Genomic DNA, 21421 nt, shown 5'->3' with positions numbered 1-21421 from the left:
CTACCTACCTACCTACCTACCAGTCACTTGTAAAAAGCCTCCTCCCTTCTCAGAGGACAGCCATTATCTGCATGACCCTTGAGAAAACCTTTGCATTTTAATATATTCCACCCACCGTCAGAACTTAGCATCGTGTGGCAGCATTGAAACAGGAATACTAGTAGTGGTGTTTTGACCAGGCAGCAGCTGAAGCAAGCCTAACAAAAGGCAAAAAATGGGAAGAGATTCAAAATACTGGAGAACAATTCTTCTAAGAAAAAAGGCTCTGCAGTAGAGGCAGAAATATAGATTAATCAGTAGAAAAGGAGCCCAAATCCTTTCATCGAGATTGTGAAGAAAAACTCCATTGCTATCAACAATGCCACTTTTCCACACATGTTGATAACGATTTTGTTTCCAGCTGGAGAAAACTTGCACCTATCAAGGTAGCTTTGATGAGATCAGGACTTCAAGGTTAGTTACCGGTGTTATTATCTTCTTAATTAATGGTAGAAAGTATATCAGTTATGGTTTTGCTTTGAATTAAAAACACTGGGAGTGAGACACCTTTCCAGAGATGCCAATTACACAAGTTTATCACTGGAAAATCTTCAGGCCCTTAGCTGGGTATCAGTTTCTGCATGCTGAATTGCGACAGGCAATTTCTTTTTAGGTTATTTCAATCAGAGAGCACTAGCCATTGTGTATTATATGGCTATATATAATTACATATATTATAACCTAAACACACCATCATTAGCTGGGAAGAAGTAAACTAACAACTGTTAAAACTACTCCAAAAATTGGTATTCAGAAACCACTGTGATGAAGGATCTTAATTTTCCTTTTCCAGTGTTCTTCCTCCATATTCTGTATCTTCAAGCTTCGTTTGAACATAATTTAATCACAAAGTTCTGAATTTTTCACGTCAGTTGCACATGTACAAACCTTAACAAAGAGCCCCCACTTTTATTCCATCAAAAATTGCGCAGTGCAATGTGAAATTAAGCAATTCACGCACTGAAATTGTGAAATTAATCAATTCACACACTGAAATTGTGAAATTATAATCAATTCACACACTGAAATTCGCACTTAGGAATTACCACAGGCATTGCTCGCCTGAGTCCCGGCTGGCGGCTGGAGGGGCGGGGCCTCTCGGCCTGCTGGCGGGCAGCGACCAATCAGAGGCTCCAGACGCGCTTCCCGCCCCGAGGTTACTCGTGAGGTGGGTGCTGCTGCTCCTGTCTGTGGTGGTTCGTGGTTTACAGGCAGTGTCGGTATGATTAAGGATTATCTAAATTTAGCCTCAACACTGCCTAATTTATCTAAGAACAGGTACTCTTACCTTGTAGATACATGAACAATCACACTGTATGTCTGTTCTTGTACTCCTTGTACATTTCGCACCTGAGACTTGGTGTTCTGACAGGATCTCTTGCTTATAACTAGCTCATACAATTCCTTTTTGCTTATAAAACTGAAGGAGTGAAAAAATAAAAATAAAAAATGCCCTAATATATACATTAGTCAGTGAAAAATCTGGTTTAGGGGGCTGAACTACAATTCTTGAATCAGAAACCATAGTAAATAAGCTAATTGTTTTGATCAGTACAACGATTAAATCTGTTAAATTGACAGAATTATTGCTTATGGGAGGTAACTCAGATTGCTTGTATTTGCTTAAAAGACCTGAAAGGTTTTCTGTGAACTGCAAGAGGCATAGAGGGAAGGGATGGGAAGAGGGGGAAGAGGAAGGGAAAGGGGAAGTAGAGGGGAAGAAAGGGAGGGGAAAGAAAAGGGCATTTTTGTACTAAAATCAGATGTCTTTGGCCTATAGTTCATCTGTTACATCCTTCCAAAGGAGGAATACTAAATTCTCTTCTAAACAAACTTCACTTCGAAGTGTACGTGCTAGAAGTTCAGGAATTATTCTTGTTGAACCTTTATTTCAGTCTTCTCTTTCAACTCCCTTATATAAGAGCTTTTCAACCTATCCTTTCTCTGTATTTCTTTTAGATAAGTGTTGGAAACATCACAAAACAGGAAAGATGTTTCCAGCTTTAAAGTATCATTCAACAGACTACTTGTATGAGGTATAGTTTTGTTATTTCTCTTATTATTCTGAAGGAACTATGTCAGTAATTTAAAAGATTCGGTATATGTTAAAAAGTAGAGAACTAATTTCTTAGAAATTGTATTTGAGTGAGGTTGTTGTACTGCACAGATGCTGGTATAACAGTAAGGTGACTGATTACCTTTTTTTAATAGAAAATTAAAGTGCAATTTTGCAGGAAAAAAAAAAAAAAAAAAGCATTAATTTTTTGATTGTCTGTTGCATTTTTTATTGTGTTTCAGAGCCTGTTGCTCAGAGCATCCTTTGGACTGTACTCTGTGCCTTCTAATGCATACAATTCAATTAATTACCTTTTAGAAGAACTAGTTCTAGTTTCTTGTTTATTTAATACGCATCAGAATAATGCTACAAATCATTGTATTTCTACTAAAGATTGTTATTTCTTTGTATGTTATGGATGAAATTTAAAATTTGTGTGAAGCAGGTGTTTTTGATCTACAGTGAATGGCCTTATTGGTGCTGGTCTGCTACAGCATAGAAAACTTACAAAGTTTTGCTTTCCTTCCTGTCTTCATCTGTATGATGTTATCTATTGCTTATCATTTGGTGTAGTGTCTTTTCTAATTGAGGATTTATTTATTCACATTTTCAAATAAAAGACATGAGCCATATTAAAGAATTCTCCAGCAGGGTGGTGTTTTGCCTAGAGGGGATATTCCTAGTGTACAAGTGGAAGAATGAGGTAGTGAGACACAATGCCTTCAAGAATTCAGGAAGAGTTCAGGTACATTCACAGGTAGTCCTGGCACATATCTGCAGAAATGTAACTCTGAATTAGTCTCAGATAGTACAAATATTTCCAGGTAAACTGCAGTCCACACTATGAAATACCTTGTCCATGTCCCTTTCCTCATAGTGCAGGTGTTTTCCGTGGTATCTGTGCCTTCTCCTTAGAATTTAGCGTCAAAACCTTTTTCTGTTGTAACTCAAACAGAATGTAATCTGTATTTCAGCCTTCCAGCAGCAGTTCCATTCAATTTGATCTTCAGATGATTCTACAGCATCTGTGAATACAAAATGAAGTGTATTAGCAAAACCTATAAACAGCCATTAGGAAAAGGAAAATAACTAGATTCGTGCTTTTTCTTGCCTAAATTTTGAGGTCTCACTCAGTGCTGATAGTGGGAGAAATGAAAAGAGGCAGAAGTTTAGTGTTTGGTAACTTGCTGACTGGCTGCTGGCTCTGTTGTACCAGCAGAAGTAGTTAGTGGATGTAGTCACAAAAGTGAAGGTATTCTGGATCTGACTGTATGAAGGCTGTGCTGTCTTAAAGCTGCAGTTTCTTGTTCCACGCTTATGCTTACTTTTTGCCATCCTGCTAGAGAGCATGTAAGAGTTCAGCGAACTTTTCAGGCGTTTATTTTGTCAAATACACTTGCTTGATGCTTCCAGTTTTAGGAAATGCTGGAATTTGAATGGAGACTCAAACTCTGATTCCTGCAAATGTTTAGCTGAGCTCAGTGTGGAATCCTTCTCTTGATGTTCTTGTCTTATTCTAAAGCCCAAGTATAGTTATTCTAGCTGTCCAGTTTAATTAAGTACTTGAAGAAAGGTGTCTTTCAGCTAGGTTCCTCAAGCTACTACCATTGCAGGTGTGATTACAGAGTCATCTTAGAAGTTTGGTATTCTCTTCCATCATAAACTGACAATACAGGCAAATTGTACAGGACTGTAAAAAAAACACATAATGTCTTTTGTTTAAAAGAGAAATTTATGGAAACCTTTAGATTTCCTTGAGAAATAAATACTTGTTGGCTAAATAATTTATCCATTAATACTCTTTTTAAAAAACATTTATATATGTGAGAAAGACAAGAAAGGTTGTGCTGTAGCAGACTTCGTAAGTTCAACTAATTCACTATAGTCCTTATACTCAGAACAAATCAATCCAAAGTGTTCTGTAAAACATACAGCTTGCCTGTTACAAGGCCACCATCTGTGCACACAGCCCTAGGACATGTTTGCTCCACTTTACAAACATCAGTGATTGAAAATACACTTAATTCTAGGCTACTGAGCTCAAGGTATCCTCTGCAAAACTGCATGCTGGTGTTAACTTTGTCTTTCTGATCCCTGGCACGTTATTGCTTGCATTTACTTGTTCAGCAGTTTCTGTTTTAACTCCAGCAGGCCATTTATTTTTAACCTCAGAGTACTGCCAGAGCGCAGTCACAGTCGTTATAGCTTGTTTTAATGACAAGGAAGGTTATAATCAGCTCTGCTCTGTGATCTGTGCCAGGGGGTTCACTAGCTGTCCTTTTTATTTTATGGCAAATGTGTCTGCATAAGTAATAACTTCAGTAGAGAGTACTTAAGCTGGTGTATGGCCAATGACACGCAGCAGACTGAGGTTCAGTTTGTTGTTTCTGCCATCTTTGTTCAGGATTAGTGGAGAAGATCCCTGCCTAAACATAGCATTTTGTCTTAGACAAAAAATTGTTATTACATCAATATGGCACTTATCTATTTTTACAAGAGAGCTTATCCATTTTTCTAAAGAGAAGATGGAAGAATGGCAATTTTTTGATTGCCTTTTTCTTAAAATTAACTGTCATTAACAATTCTGACAGTTTTAAATATCTGACAGAGGATTAAAACAAAAAGGAAAAAGGATCGGCAATTGTTGCCTTTGACAGAACTGAGTTTATGTTCTCTAAATAATTGAGTGTTCACTTTGTGTTCCAAGTCTTTTTCCCCTTCTGTTCCTTCTTGCATTCTTTTCTTCCATTCTGTTTTAGCCAATTCAGGATGATTTCCAAAAGTGTGGCTGACAGCACAGTTCTGGTAGTAATCCAAGTCAGTGACCAATCTTTAAATTATCATCTGAGATGAGTAACTGTACAAACTGTAACTGGCTTGACAGCATATGCAGAAACAGGTGGACATCTCTTGGACATGAAGCAACAGAACCAAAGTCAGGCCGTGACTAAGAGCTAGAGCGAGGTTTCTGGTCACCCCCACATGACACTTTCCCACATTTCTGTAGTTAGATGTCTTTTCCAATATGCCTTTTATAGCACAGAATTTTGGGTTGTCTTTTTCCTATAAACTTGTCAAGTCCAAACCCCCCATATAAGTATTATTTTTCTCAGCTTCCTAAAATCACTGATTTTTCTGGAGTTTGTGCTATTTATACAGTAATGTATGTAGAAATTTGTGGCAAAATAACTGTTGGACATTTTATTGAAGCTGGTCTTGAATGAAATGTCAGTGGAGTTGCCATGAACCTATTAAGTTCTAGGATTCAGTCAGTCACAACCATGTTCCCCTGCTATATGTAATGAAGATAAAATGAGTCATGCTAGCCTTTTGTTATTTAATAATGGCAAATGAAAACTGAGAGGCTTTATGATGTTTGAGCACTTAAGGCAAAAGTAGTTGGGAGTCACACTGAATTCTTTCTAGTGAGCTTATGCACACATGTTCCTGTTCTGGAGGCTAGTGAAGGCATGATGATAAGCACCCCTAACTGCACAAACTAAGCTTAGGCAGACATAGCTATGCGTATGCCAAGTTTTGCATATGAAGAACTGTAGATTAAAAGTTAAATGTCAGATGTGGCAAATATGAGTATCTTCTCTTAGAGCAGACTGTGTTTCGGTTTCACAGAAACATAAAACTTGAATATAAAGTATGTTCGAGTAGCTAACATTTGAAAACAGTGGGACCAAAGATGGGCACAAAACAGGACAGATACAACGAATACAAGTGTGTGTCTCATAATCTTATCACTTGCCTTTTTCTTTTTTTTATTTTTGTTTTCATTTTTATTTTTATTTTTTCCCCAGAGCATGGCAAGGCAGAGGTATTCCATCTGTAGGTTATCACTTTGCTTTCCTCCCTATTTACGACAACATGAAAAGTATCATCTGACTGGACTTTTTGCTCATGATAAGTATAGGAGGCCTTGGGAAAGAAGTAAGTTGTCTGGTCCCTAATGTTTATTTTAAGTTCATTGTGGATCAACAGAAAATTTTCTGTTTGAGCATAATATGATGTAGTCTAATAGGAAAAAATGTATTGCCAGAAGTAGCAGCGTTATAGCTTTTGAAGGTAGTATTTATTCATTGCCTAAGCAGAAACAGATGGGTAATGGTTATTTATTTGTGTATGACAACACAAATGAGGACAGTATTCTATTCAATTGTTGACATCTATTTAAACTTCCTGCTGAATTAGTCAAATACAGTATATCATGTCAGGAGACATGCTCTTGTGCAAGAAGATTAGTAGTCTAGATAAGTAATGAAAATAGATCTGTTTAGTTGGGAGAATTTTTGAAGACTATGCTGAAATTTATTTATTTGTTTTTTAAAAAGGTATTTTCCAGCACAGGGATAAAGATATGTGAATATAGATAAAAATATTTATATGTTTCTGGTTTATTTTTATTCACTTGAAAACAGTAAAAGCAACAATATTTGCCTCTTCATTACATGTTAGCTGCAGTTTAACTTCTGCAGTGAATTGATCTGTACTTTAACATGATTTTATTATTTTTATGTGATTCATATTCATCCATTTCTGCCCCAGTTACTTCAACACAGAACATGACTCCTGTTTCAGTGCTGGATCAATGGAAGAAAAGTTTAACTGTGGAGGATTTCCTGGAAAAGTCAGTAACCTTATCTTCAAAGCATATACGATTCCTTTAGTATCATTCAGCTACTTTGTGAGTGATAAATTAGTGATGATAGAATATGGAAATGTCTTCTGATGGTATCAAGTAGCTAATGCAGTGAAGCTGTTCTAGGAGAGAGCTTAACAATATCTTCTTTACTAAAAGTCATACTACCAGAGCAGCTCCAAAAGCAATGCCTCCTATTTTGTGATTTTGGTCCAGGATGCCATGGATGTTGGTGGTATCACAGTAGAGGCTGAACCTTCTGCCAGCCTTTTGTTGCACGTTGTTGCTGTGTGACAGATGGCAGCAAAGGGGCAGTCTGACAGAAAGGTTTCTGACATGGAAGTGTGTGTGAAGCAAAGTTGTGGAGTTGATTACCTTCATGCAGAAAAAAAATGGCACCCACTGATATCCTTCAACTCTTGCTGAATGTTTATGGGGATCAAACAGAGGATGTGAGCACAGTGAGGGGTGGGTGGTATATTTCACCAGCAAACTTGTTGAGAGCTCAGTCAATCCTAGTATCCAAATTACTGATATAAGTATCAAAGAGCAGTAGTCCCAGGATGGGCCACTGTGGGATGCCTCTTGTGACTGAGCCACTGACCACATCGTAAAAGCTCACTTAGCTGTTATTTAATAAAATGCAACTTTCATTAGTCACAGTGCTCAAAGTTTTATGGATTTTCAAATGTTTACACCTCGTTGAATTTGGCCATTTATTGTTGCCAATCTCACAAAGTTATCACTCATGAGCTATACTACTTGTAGTTGCAAAATAACTTTAATACTATGCTGCTTTGTAAAATATTTGGGAAAAATAAATAAATAAATAAGAATGTAGCAGGTATTCCCCAGTATCACTGACTAAACATGAAGATTTATGCTGAAACTAAGAAATACGCTGGGTTTTCTACACTGATGCCATTTATGTGATTGACCTCCAGGTGGCTAGAAAGTATCAGGACTGTGTAGCGCAACAGATTAGTAGAATAATGAATAAATCAATAGGATGAACAGTTGAGGGGTCTGTTCTCTGAAATTAGAATATTAGAAACAGTTATTATGTATCAGCAGAAAACCCAGGTCCTTCAGAAATGTCAGCACTATCTGTCAGAATCGGTTCATTGTTCATTCGATTTATGTAGACAATGTAGCATCAAAATGGACATATTTTAATTAGAAATTATGAATATTTTATGTAAACGTACAGTTAACCCAGAACTATGACTTAAAAAAATAATAATAATCTGTTGTCAAATGGCTACTTATTTGGTAACCAGCTTTTCTCCCTGGCAAATAGCACTAATACTGTCTGTAGTAAAAAAAAAAAGTGACAAGAAAATGAAACATTTTTGCTTCTTCAATTATACTGTATTTCACCTTTCACAGTTGCTGCTGTGCATATAATTTCTGCATGATACGTGAAAGATACGTATACATTTAACCCAGCGGATTTTTGGTCAGAATTGTTATGACACCAATTATTGTGATGCTTTTGTCCAGCCATTTAATTTACATTTAAAGACTTTTCTCTTGGGAAAAAATAAAAAATAAAAAATAAAAAATCTAACTAAATATGTAAATTGGCAGTAGAAAGGTTGACCATTGGGTTCATATTTGAATATTGAAAACAACTCCATAATTCCATAATTTCAAATCGTTCTGACCAAATACAGTGACTATAGAAAGTCTTAGAGTATCTTTTTGTGTGCCATTGATATACTCAGGAGTAACAGAAGTTATGAGAATTTCTTACAACTGCTCAACTATCAGAATGCTTTTTTCTGCTTTTTAGGAAACCTATCAGTTCTGTTGGGTTATGTGTCAATATTGAATTAATAGCAAGTTCAAATCCCAACTCTCCGATTGACACAGAAACACATTATTTACTTGAAAAAGTTGTTTGTGAGGAAGTATCAACTCAAGAGAAATATTTGAAGACCGACTGTGCCACTGAGCTTAAGGAACAGTGGCAAGGTAAGGTGTTTAATTTACTTTTTCCTAACTCCGACAAACTTTAGCTTGTAAACTTCCATAATTTTTTGTTTATGACTGATGGATCTTTGAAGAGATCATCTGGATGATCACATTGCTTGCAATTGCAGAACTTATAAACATTTTAGAGGTATTTTTTTCTATGGAGAAGTAGGGCTTTACAGGTCATAGTAGCATATGGCAGAAAGTGAATCCAAGGGATCACAAGAAAAAGATTTTCTAGGCATTGGTCAAAATGCTGATGATTCTTTGTGCTTCAATAAAGTTAGATCCCCAAGGCATATTCTTCTAGCATACCAGGGTGGAAAAGAAGTAAGCAGTTTCTACTTTGCTCCTGGGATTAAGGTATTTTGAATTGGGTAGAGTATAATTCATTCTGATTGTAGAAACAATATGCTGAGAATTTTTTAATTTTAATATATTATGACATATTATTCTGAATTATTCTGTTGTTGTTGTTGTTGATTTGTCTATCAGTAAATTAGATTATATTAGGAAAGCAAAGTAGCTTAATCATTTATTCAGACTGCTCCACAGCCAGAAGTGGCTCTTATTGTCAGGTTGTACAAGATAACATTTACTAGGAAAATACTATTGACAATACAACTGTTCTACAGTTAGTAATTGAAAGTAGTCTTAGTTCATTTCCTTACTTAATTACCTGATTTTTATCCAGATTTGTAGTATGTAACAGAATATTTTAGTCATTAACCAAGTCCTCTATATTGTGTAGTTTGCTCCAAAAGTAATCCCCCATTTATTTCCATTGAAATTACAACAGCTACAAAGAGCACAATGGCACTGTTTAATAGAGCAAGCTTTGAGCTACGTAGCCGCCTTTTGTCAGCCTGCTCCTCTGCTGCTATCAGTGCATGACAACAAAATGTATCAGAACACTGACAAGAAGGTTCCACTTGTCTGTACTGACATTTCACCATTATCCACCTCTGACCTCCTGGGCCAACATAGTAAAAAAAAGAGGCATTACTTTCAGAACAGCCCTCATATTTGTCTACAAAGAAAGTAAAAAAGCTAAGGCTCATACCTTTGAAGATAAAGCCCCTCAAAAGAGGTAAATCTCCATAGGCAGGAGGAGTGTCTAAGGAAAAAAAAATAAAAATAAAAAATAAAAAATAATTTTATTTTTTTTTTGAGAGCTTACAGATAATCACTGTACTTAAACAAAAGTAAGTAGGCAAGCTGCAAATAGTGGATTTTCTTGTTCCTTCCATATGTTGTCAATAGTCCATGGGCCAGTGCAGCTCTGTTCTGCGATTAATGGGGCAGGGGGCCCATTGACCCACAGCCTGGGAAAGGGGAAAGGTGGACCAAAAACAAAACTGCAGCAACAATCTGAGGAGGAAAGTTAATATACCAAATATGACATAAAAGAATACAAAATAACACAATATAATACAATATAGTTGGAATTGAAGATAATAAATCAAATAAAATGAGGGAGAGAGTGTGTCCAAAAGCCAAAGGTTTTGCTCTGATGCTGAAAGCGAGATGGCTATGAACCACTCACTGCAGAAATGAGCAGCAGAAGAGGGACAGTCTCATGACCTGCGAGCAGTTTTATCTTTCCCTCTGAACAGAAAACAGAAACAGAACAGTGCAGTGAACAGTCCTCTGAGATGTGTATACCTTCTCTTTGAGATGGATATACCCAGAACTATCCAAAATTCACAGACATGGAGCATTAACTCTTTAACTCCCAGTGCTCTACGTGATGTTATAATGTGGGTACTGATAACAAAAATCATAAAACCATGACAGACATCAATCTATTCACTAGTCTTTTGACAAGCTGATTGAATTAACAGATCAGTAGTTACCTATCAGCACAAACACTGTGTTACTTCAAGCCATTGCTCTTAACAACTGTTGCACTGAAGAATGAAATCTTAGCAAAAGGCTGACCTTTGAGGGAAGTATTTATTTGATCATTTTTTATATCTCTAATTTTGAAAGATTTCAATGCTATTTAATCTTACTGAAGGCCTGCTAGTTGATGCTGACAAATCTGTTGGCAGCATAAAACCAACTAAGTTTCAGAAAAAGCATGAAGATGTATACAGTGAACTCTAAAACACAGATAAACATTTAAATTTATAACATTTAAAATGTTAAAGCCCTAAAATATTTAAATTAAGAAATAATTATTGCTTTGCTGATATTTGTGGCTTTTGGACCATCACTCAACAATTCTCCTGATCATTCTTTTTCTTATTTTTCTTCAGATCTACACATTGGAGATGAATTTGTTTTTGTTGATGATCTGGAAAACTATCGTAAAAAACTTCCTAATTTATCTACACTTCTGGGCAGATTAAAATTTTTTTGTGTGAGAGATCCTCTTTTAGATTCTGAAGGAGAGAATTTAACAGAAGAGAACATTTTTAGGTATCTAAAAATTGAATAACATTAAATATAAATAGCTTATGAGTAAAGCCTTTAACAGTTTAACAGATTTCATATATTACTTTTTAACTTTCAGCTTTTCTTCTCCCATAGAAAAAAATCATAGGATAAAATTTATATATACTATTTAAAACAAATGAATAGATGAAATTATGTCATTATTGTACTTTGAAAGTATTAATTGTGCTCAGGATTTTAGACTTGGAATGCTGGAAGAATGTCCATTTTCAAGGGATCTCATGCTCCCCTTGACTGACTGATTCCCTCTCAGGAAAAGGTCATTAAATTTAGTTGAGTCAGGATTTTACTCATGCTTCCATTTTCCTTCTTTTCCATATTTCCCTACTCTCTGTCATGCTGCCTGTAAAACTCCACTTTTACACCACTGAGTTGCAGTTCTTCAACTTGGAATATTATTCTAGTTTTGCTTGCTTTCCTGTTGTTAGGTTGATTAAATTTAACTGGATGATGTCTTAATATCAGGGATTTGAGCAAACTGGATCATAAAAGCATGTAAGAATGTGTTCGATATTTTGTAAATAGATTATATACATATATTTTTGAAGTCTGGCTAAATTTTCTGCTGATTTACTCCATGTTTGGATGACTTGTATAACTTTGCACTTGACAGGGTTCCTGGATTCATAATTAAGGCAAAGTAGAATTTAGCTAATTTAATTGTACCTGCATAATGATAGAACAAGGATGAGTTATTTACCTTTTTTTTGGAGCATACATTCTAATCTTCCAATGAGTCCTGGACATAAGGCATTGTGTAGATGTAGACTTCAGTAAATTTCCTCCAAGGAGAACATAATCTGAATTCCTCTATAACTTTCAGAAATAACAGTCACATGGGAAAAAATGTCAGTGTGAATGTTCAGAGAATTAATTAACTCTGACCTGCTGACACACAGCCAGCAAGCCGCCAAATATATCACAGTGGGAATCCTAATCACCTAGTAGAGCACCCAGGGAGACTCATGTAGACAGAGATACATTTAGACAAATTTGAAATTAATGTAGATTTGGGTGAGTATCTGAAAGCTTGGCATGGGCATATTTTTGCTCTTCAATCTATAGTATTCCTCTAGAAAGATAGTGGTACTAGAAGTAGATGAAAGAGCTGTCTCCCTAAAGATCAATACTTTTCATGGTTTTACTGCCCTACAAAGGCCACAAGGAGCAGGTCCAATGAACACAATACTTTCTGCTTGAAAGATTTTTTACCCTGTCCTTGTACTGTTGCTGCAAAAAGCAAGTAAAGTAACTCTTTAATTTTTCGCCATTTTAGAATACTGTCACTAAAATTAAGGAAAATACTTTTTCTATTTTTAATAGTCAACATGTTCTACTTTTTTAATGCACAAAACATTCCTGAACATAGGAATAAAAAGCAACTGAAATCAAATCATACCATTTTAGATTAGAAAAAAAAAAAATGTATAAAGCATAAAATCTTAGAAGAAATACAGATCTGCAAATTTTCCAAGAAACAGACAGTTTCATGACACATAGCAGTTGTAAATTAACAATTTTTAAAAGTAGATTTTTGTTTCTGGGGTGTTTGTTTGTTTGTTTGTTTGTTTGTTTTAAGACACATCTAAATAAGTGATACTACTCAGCATCTAGTGTACTGTTTCTAGAAAAATAGTTGCCTATTATTACACGTTTTGTTAAAACATCCCTTGGATGTGTGAAGCATAGATTTAGGCAAAGATAACTTTTGCCACGTGTGTAGCTGTCAGTGCTACTGCTAAGAATTTCAGTCTTAGATATGAAATAATCACTTCATTTATTTTCTGGTCTTTTAAAGGGAATGTTTGACTTTTCAAAATGAAGTAAAGATGCTGGAGAGTGAAAACAAATTGCAAGGAATTAAGGAGGGCTTTTGTAAAACCACATTAGAAGATAAAGAGGTATGACAATCCTGTTTCTGCCCAGTTATTTTATTAGTGATTGCTTTATGTGCATTAATGCTTGTTCATCTGCAGGTCATTTTATGGAGGGGTTTTTTATTTTTACATTTGGTAAATATTTGAAGCTTCTTGTTTCTGAGGTTAGAAAAACACTGATATTATTTGCATACTTCTAATTTTTCAATACAGTTGTTAAGAATCCTCACTCTTAAATTGTTCCTATTGAAACCTGACATGTTGGCATATTTATGTGGGTAACACTGCACTAAGAGTAAAAATGAATTGGAGTAGAAAGCCATGGTATGTCTATAGAAAAGAGAAAGTTCTAATACATGCTCTGGAACCAAGCTTCTTTTCTGAGGAAACAAAATGAAAATCGAACTTATCTCTTTCTCCATATTTTAATATTCTACAGAAAACAAACATTCAGCTAAACAAATGAGGATTTTACTTATTCAGAAATATCTGTTTAGATCGACTCTTTTCACTTCACTGGTTCATTTTGAAATATTGTATGCTGTCATTTTTCTATGTGTCGAACAAAGCTTTGTGTCTGCCATGTATATTTAATATGTCTTCTTTCTTAAAAGCCCTGAGATCAGGTTAGAATTAATTTAATTTAATTAACTAATCATTTTTTTCCAAGTTAAGACCGTACAATAATATCAAAGGAAATTTAAAATTTACTTACCATTCTGTGGTGATTAATATTTTGCAGTATTTCATGTTGCCTTTTGAGTTAGAATTCTGCAAAAGCAGAAACAGCAAATCAGATTCCATTAAGATTCCACCATATTTGGAATTGAAGGAGTTACTAAATTTAGCTCCAGAAAATATGGCTGATGAAAATATGTGTGAGGACTTGATCAAAGAAGGTGAGAGCTGGTTTTCTTAAATGGCTTTACCCAGTTTCCTATTGTTTTCACAGGCTTAACATGATCTAGCTCTTTTACATTCAATTAGAATAACTTAGAATTTATTTCAGAGCGTATCAAATCAGAATTTCTGTACATGAAACCATGAACTATACCGTTCCCAAATTTCAGAGTATTAGAAATGTCTCATCAGATAGCCAAGGGAAAGTGACTGGTCTGCCATTTGGTTTAGTCCTCGGTTATGTTGTGAACTTGAAAAAAAGTAGGTTATCTTGTTTTCTGTTACTATGATAACTTTATTTTATACTATCTGTAATTATTTTTTACTTTCAGAGACATCTTCTAGAAGATTGTATCTAATATATTCATGCCAGATTAATTATGCAAAAGCACATTTCTATGGGAAAAGGAGTTAAATATTCCCATGGACAAGAGAAATAGTCAAAATGATGATAGCAACTTCTTAAAACAGTTTAAGAAAAATTTTAAAGACTGTCACGCTACAGTTAACTGTGACTTACTGATGGTTACTGACTGTTTGATTTGTGACTGTGGAAGTATTTTGTGTAGCTCAGAGAAAAAGATACTGCCTGGGACTTTTTCTTTTGAGCTGAAAAACAAATTTATTTATTTTTAACTCGCATTAGTTTTAGCAAACAAGTGAGGAAAACTCCTTCTTTTTGGGGGATGCAATATAGAATAAACCTGTCCATTACTGAAGGTAGGAGCTTTAAAGCAACATTTGCAAAGGGCAGTTTCATATTCACTTCTCTGATGAATTTAGTACATTAAATTGTACATGTCATATTCCAACTACCAAGCAAAATGACCTGGCCTCCAATGCAGATGTTTGAGGATTTCACATATAGAATAAAAAGAAATAGATTGATATGCATTTTAATCTTCTTCAGAAGCAAGAGAACCTGAATACCTACTGTGTCCAGTTTTGGGCCCCTCACTGTAGGAAAGACATTGAGGCCCTGGAACGTGTTCAAAGGAGGGTGGTTCAGACAAAGCTGGTGAGGGGTCTGGAGCACAGGCCATATGAGCAGAGGCTGAAGGAGCTGCAAATGTTCAGCCTAGAGAAGAGGAGGCTCAGGGGAGACATTATTGCTCTCTATAACTTCCTTAAGGGAGGTTGTAGTGAGCTGGGGGTCAGCCTCTTCTCTCATGTCATTAGTGATAGGACCAGAGGGAATGGTTTCAAGCTACGGCAGGGGAGATTCAGGCTGGACATTAGGAAGTATTACTTCTCAGAAAGGGTGGTCAGGCACTGGAACGGACTGCCCAGGAAGGTGGTGGAGTCACCAACCCTGGCAGTATTCAAGGAGAGACTGGATGTTGTGTTGAGGGACATGGTTTAGTGGGAGCTATTGGTAATAGGTGAACAGTTGGACTGGATGATCTTTTAGGTCTTTTCCAACCTTGGTGATTCTATGATTCTATACACAAACACTTAGTAAACTACATTTAGGCTACTTACTTGATGCAGAAATCACATCACTATAGTAATGAAAAGGCTGAGTGGTTCAGATGGCCACTACAGTGCATCACAATTGTTTTCCAGCAACATCAAAGGACAAGTCTGAGTACTGTTCTTATCTATAAATCACTGATTTATGGCACTTTGTGTTATCAAGCATAACAGCAATTTTTCATGATGATAAATTATGGGTATCCAACAAGGAGATTTACTTAAATTGTCTTGACAGGAAAGATCAGTAAATGGTCAATTTATGGCGTCATTTAAAATCCTTTTTCAGATCTCAAAGAAAAAATTGTGAACAAAATGGAAGTTGCCAAATACTGTTCTACTTCAGTGGTTAGCTCCAGTAGCAGCATAAGTATGTTAGAAATCTCTGAATCAGGTAAGAAATCCACACCCAATGCTGATACTTCAACTAAATTCTCCAGGTGGTAGTCCCTGTGTTATACTCTTGTGAGTATATGTGTCTCATTTACTTAAAATAAGAGAGTTTGGCTTGGGTAATTTATTTTGTACTTTTGCCATAGACGGGTAGAAGTGCCATGCTCCTTTCAAGAATGCTGAAAGCTAACCACAACCAGCTTTATGTTCCTGGCATTTCTTTTGGCTAAAGATTGTGCCTGTAACTTTCACATTTAATTAGTTTTTGTATTTTTTGTCCATCTTGCAACTTATCTACTCATGGAGGGAAGAGGGAAGTGAAGTCAAGTTGATTTTGGTTTTGGAGTGAAAGAGTTTAAAGTTTAAGTCCTTATGTAAATGCTTTCAAAGAATGGTGTTGGAGGAAATTTTCTGGGAGAAGTACCAAGGTCAGGTCTTCTGGAGGTACAAAACCACTGCAGAAGCATTTTGCTTGGCAAGTGGTTCAGTAATGCTGTGTGAAATGAATTCAAACAGCCATTGAAGCTGTGTTCCACAGAAATAAACTGAAAACACTGAGGTGCTGAAACACGTGGGTTAAATCCTTGCTCTTCCTATGCTGAAATCAGGAAATTTCACTCTGAAAAGCCTGGACAGAAAATGACATTTGAAATTCATTGTGTCCTGGGAAAAGTGGCAATACTTGATTATACAGCATTTATAAGAATAAATATTAGGACATTTAGGCTAGATGATCTCAGACGTCTTTTCCAACAGTAGCGATTCTATGATTCTATAATTTCTTCCTCTATTGTGTGTTCAGTCTTGCAGAAACACTACCAATTTTTGTATTGGTGTTCTCCTACAGTTCCTGTTCTCTTGATAATTTTCCATTCAGCATTTATAAAAATTCTTGAGTGATTCTGTCTTTTCTTCAGATCAAAACCCATTTTTTTAATCTCAGTTTTTAAATAATTTTAAAAAGACTAATGTCTTTCTCCTTCAGACTAATAGCATCCTGTTTCTGACATTGTGTTGTAATGGGATTTTGATGGAAGCAATCATATCTGCTCAAAGTTTCTGTTGATATAGCCTTACCTAGGGTCTTGTCCATTATTTCAATACAGATGAGTAGGCAAGACATCTTGAACTGTTTTTTAAAAGAAAGCAGCATCACTAATATCTGTTACCTATATGCTGGCTGAGATTTGCTATTGAACTGAGCAAGATTCAGTCACTAGGGCACAGGCAGCATGCATACCTTTCTTTTATTTTTTTCTTTCTTCTAAAAATGTTCACAGATCTGTAGGATTGATGTCTGCAAAGCCAACCGTGTTACTAAGACTCTATTTCCTAATGGAAGTTCCAACATCAAGGATCAAATTTCAGCAGGGAAACCTTAGAATTCTCCACCTCTTTCTTAGTTTTGCTGTATGTGACTTAACAGAAGCACAACATATTTGCTAAGACTCCAAGAACCAGTTCTAAAATAGTGGCATTTTTTTACCAACATCTACCAACCTGTCCTGCTCGCCATGGGGGTTATTTTTTGATGAAGGAGATGAGAGTCAAAGAGAAGTCACTCAGTTTTTTATGTCACTAGAAAGTAAATAACCTTCTAAGTGTAGACAGTGTTTAGCTAACACTGTGGGTCAGAATGTTCCAGTCTCAAGGGCAGAATAATTAGGTGCAAATGAATATGAACAGTATTGCAAAAGGTAAAATAATTGTTCTGTATGTCAGGAATTTTGCTGTCCTGAGATAAGCTCCTGTCTTGTTCAAGAAAAATTGTTAAACCTGTTTCTTGACATGAAAAAGATTAGTGAATCTGAAGTTCACAGCTTGAGTTCACGGAACTTTTTTTGGTTCTAAGTGAGAAAGAAATTACACTATTTAGAAATGTGCTTCTTTCTTTTGTAACAACTTTAATTTCTTACTTTCCCATGTATACTGTTTACTCTCTGGCTTCCTAACACTCTTCTCTATCCTTCCTGCTCTACAATCTGCTTGTTAGTCTGTACAAGGAACAGCTGCAAGCATCTGGGCAGGTGTCTGATTCATAGATTGCTGAGTGCCAGTTGGCCTAACAATGTGCTTATGGTGATTGCAGCTGCTTTCAGCCTGTTGGAATGAATAGGGAATTTGTTACAAATATTTTTCCATATGGAGGCACTAATTTAATTCCGGTTTTTCTGGCTGTTAGTTTTCCGAGAACACGGAAGAACTGCTGGGTTCGTTTGTTTGTTTGTTTTTTGTGACCTCTGCTTTCTGGTCAAGCTTAGCTTGCAATTCTATTGGAATTGTGCTAGAGAGATGAATACCAGGCCAGTCATATAGACGTCCAGTTTCACAGAATTATACCAAAAACCCACTAAGTTGCAAATTCCGTGTAAGATTTTAATTGAAAGAAATAATCCATTAAAATAATCACATTTAATATGATTAGCAAGAAAAAGGTTGTGAAAAATGACTGGCACGTGCTAGTAGCAAGCATGTTTGTCTATATACTGCTTTTAGAAAACAGTGCTGAGATTCATTTCAGTGTTCAAACCCATAAATTAAAATGAGAACTAACTCTATGTGGAAACATAATTCCATCTTTGTAAGCCTGAACATAAATTCCTGAATTTTCTGGTTCTATTCAGTTGCATGTGCACTGGTACAGCCACCACAAAACTGAATCATCTCTCCAGTCTGAATTCCATTTATGTGGGAACTAAGAATGCCAACAATGGTCATTAGTTAACTTCAAACCTCAGCCATAATACCTGGTGATTTAATCCTAAGCATTATCTTACGTGGAAGCATAGGTAGCCAGATTTGTGTCTTAGAATGAGTAAGGAAATGTAATCTCTACACATTACTATCTCCAAACTGTCTGGTAATTAAATATTAAATGTTCCTATTTGTTTCTTATTGCTGGAAATAGTGGTGGATTAACCCATTAAAATACTACGAATGTTAGTGTAGAATTTCATCAGTGTAAAATTTCTAAGTTTGCATGCTTCATTCACATGAAGCCTTGTGAACTGTACTAGATATTTGTTTGACTTGGGTGGGGTTTTATGTGTTTTCTAGCCAATCACATCTCATATCTGAAAGATGAAATCGAAGTACCTTTAACTCCTCCATGCAAACAACAAAGATCGCAAGTGAATTTTCTCTGTGTAGGACTTCAAGAAGAACTTAATCCTCTTTCTGATAACAGGTAATGAAAACTTTGTAGTAATAAATTCTGTCATAAATGCTCTAAATCATAAATCCTTAAAATTAGTGCAAAAATTGCTTTAGTCTGTGAATTGGTAGTGATGTGCGCTGAGACAGTTATACATATACTGTCTCATAGTCTAAACAATGTGAATTACCTCTATCTCTGGCCTTTTCAAACAGAGCTTGAAAAAAGTAACCACAGCTTCTATTGTAAATCTCTTTCCCCTGGGAGAACTGATAGACTGAAAATCCATTCTCATTTTTTGCATAGAAATCAGTAAATATTTATATATGGCATGTATGTATGTGTATCAATATATATATTTATACATATAGCCAAAGACATGCATTTACCAGGTATCACCTACTGGAAGAGATTCTGGAGAAAGGAAGAAAGTATATTCTGTGGTCTGGAGGTACACAGCAATGCAATTCAAGCCTTTCCATACTGACATAGAATCAGAATGGCTTCATCCTTTCCTTTGTATCCTGTTGTAAGACTAACATTTTTCGTCTTGCTGTCTCTTCTGCAAATGGTGAAAGGCTTTAAATACCTTTCTTGGAAGGGAACGCAGTCTAGAGAGAATTCTCATTCAGTACCACTTTGCTTCACAAAACGGACTTGATATCTTTCTCACATCTTCCTTCTTACAACAGCATTGCATTGTATTATGTCCTATTGGCACAAGAAAATATTTTTAATGAAGAAGTATATGAACATGAAATTTGGAGAGGTGGCGTGTCTTTAAAAGTAGCTTTGTAAAAATCAACCAGTTTTAAAATTCAACAGATAATGCCACTAAACTTGACATTTCTATGTCTCCTCTTATGTTCTTCTTAGTATTTTGATTACAGAGCCCTCTAGGGAATACCTGGACTCTTTCATATGGCAATCAGAGAAGTACTGGGATAATGTGAGCTCTCTTTTACTTGTTGGTAAGGAAATACTGAACTTCTAACTGATGTAGAACATTTCCACATACATGGAGAAAATGCAGTGGAAAAGATAATGTCATAATACAGAGTATGTCTTTTGAGCCATTGGGCTCACCCTGTCGATGTAACTCTCTGGTTTGGATAACCTGACTTTTTGAAGTAGAAGTAAACATAAACAATATGGCAACAAAGCATTTAGTATGCCAGGTATCCTACTATGGGGATAATTTGAATGAAGAGTTTCACTTCATAACAAAATGTTCTGTTCAGCACTACTAACTGTATTTAAGAAGTGAGGTAATTTGAACTTAATAATAAAATCTGTTGAAATAATTCTATTTTGGATGCTATTTTACCTAAAGTAATGTTTATCAAGCAGTAGGAAAATACTGAAAGTGGAATATAATTTCTTAACTTGACAAGAGCTGAATTCATGTTATGAAAAAAAATAATAATAATAATAAAAAAATTAAAAGGTGCAGATGATTTCTGACAGCACCAGACCACTCATTACTAGTAACTGTTTTGCTTTTAAGTGTCATAATGGACACTGGTTTACAAACAAAATTAAAACAAGGGATATGTGTACTACACAGGCCATGAGTATCTGGTATTTTTCATTTCCAGTGTGACATTCTGCCTATTTTCATTTCTAAATTATTAATATTATATGTTGATTTCTGTTTTTGTAGAGTATCAGAGCTCTAAACTTGAATACCGACACCATTCTCTCACAGAACTGAGGAAAATGCTGTCAATTGATGTAGAAACACCAGTGTTTCACTCTCTGGAGAAGGACTGGTGGCTTCCTATGGGATTAGATCTGGTCTGCGTTGAAACTTTGGAGCAATTAAAGAGAGATTCCAGTAATACAAACAGTTTGCTTTCTACAGAGGTAGAAGCATTCACACGATTTTCTGTACATCAGTTAGAAAGTAAGTATCTTCTCTAAAATTAAATAAATCAGTGGTAAAATGGCAAATATAGATACAGAGAAAGATAAAGAAAGGGATGGTTACATACTTCCAACAAGGACAGAAATGAAAAAGTTTTTGCTTTCAAGAACAAAATGTTTTGTAACACTATGAAACAGAAATGCTGCTGTAGTTAAGACATACTTTCAGAAAGTTAAAACATCTTGCAGTAACAAAAATGTTTAAATATACAAATATACTTTCTAGAAGTATGAAGATGAAATGTAACTTCCGTCAACCATAGTACTTTTAAATTAGATGGTTTCACACATTGCAGCCCACTGCATGAGAAAGTGTACTCTTTGTTGGGTAAAAAACAGGTGTTGTAGTGTACCCAAAGAAGGGAAGGGCCTGGAGCACAAGTCTTTGAGGAGTGGCTGAGGGAACTGGGATTATTCAGTTGGGAGAATAGGAGGCTCAGGGGTGACCTTGTTGCTCTCTACAGTTCTCTGCAAGGAGGCTGTAGCAAGGTGGGAGCTGGCCTCTGCTGCTGGGTGAC

At 35.7% G+C, this 21421-nt stretch overlaps 1 protein-coding gene across 1 annotated transcript in view; it reads left to right on the top strand.

The window, feature by feature from the left end:
* Positions 1-2021: 2021 nt before the first annotated feature.
* Positions 2022-21421, top strand: part of SHOC1 (shortage in chiasmata 1) — a 47250-nt gene continuing 27850 nt past the window's right edge. The window contains exons 1-10 of the mRNA XM_072360355.1: positions 2022-2075; positions 5905-6034; positions 6650-6731; positions 8539-8720; positions 10982-11144; positions 12979-13081; positions 13800-13956; positions 18881-19010; positions 19854-19948; positions 20641-20883. Of these exons, the coding sequence (XP_072216456.1) occupies positions 2031-2075; positions 5905-6034; positions 6650-6731; positions 8539-8720; positions 10982-11144; positions 12979-13081; positions 13800-13956; positions 18881-19010; positions 19854-19948; positions 20641-20883 (1330 nt within the window). The 5' untranslated portion in view covers positions 2022-2030. The remainder of the gene's footprint in view (positions 2076-5904; positions 6035-6649; positions 6732-8538; positions 8721-10981; positions 11145-12978; positions 13082-13799; positions 13957-18880; positions 19011-19853; positions 19949-20640; positions 20884-21421) is intronic.

This window comes from Excalfactoria chinensis, chromosome Z (genome assembly GCF_039878825.1).
Source record: "Excalfactoria chinensis isolate bCotChi1 chromosome Z, bCotChi1.hap2, whole genome shotgun sequence".
NCBI classification, from domain to species: Eukaryota; Metazoa; Chordata; class Aves; order Galliformes; family Phasianidae; genus Excalfactoria; species Excalfactoria chinensis.
Note: the sequence above shows the minus strand (reverse complement) of the source record. Positions and strands in the feature narration are given on the sequence as shown.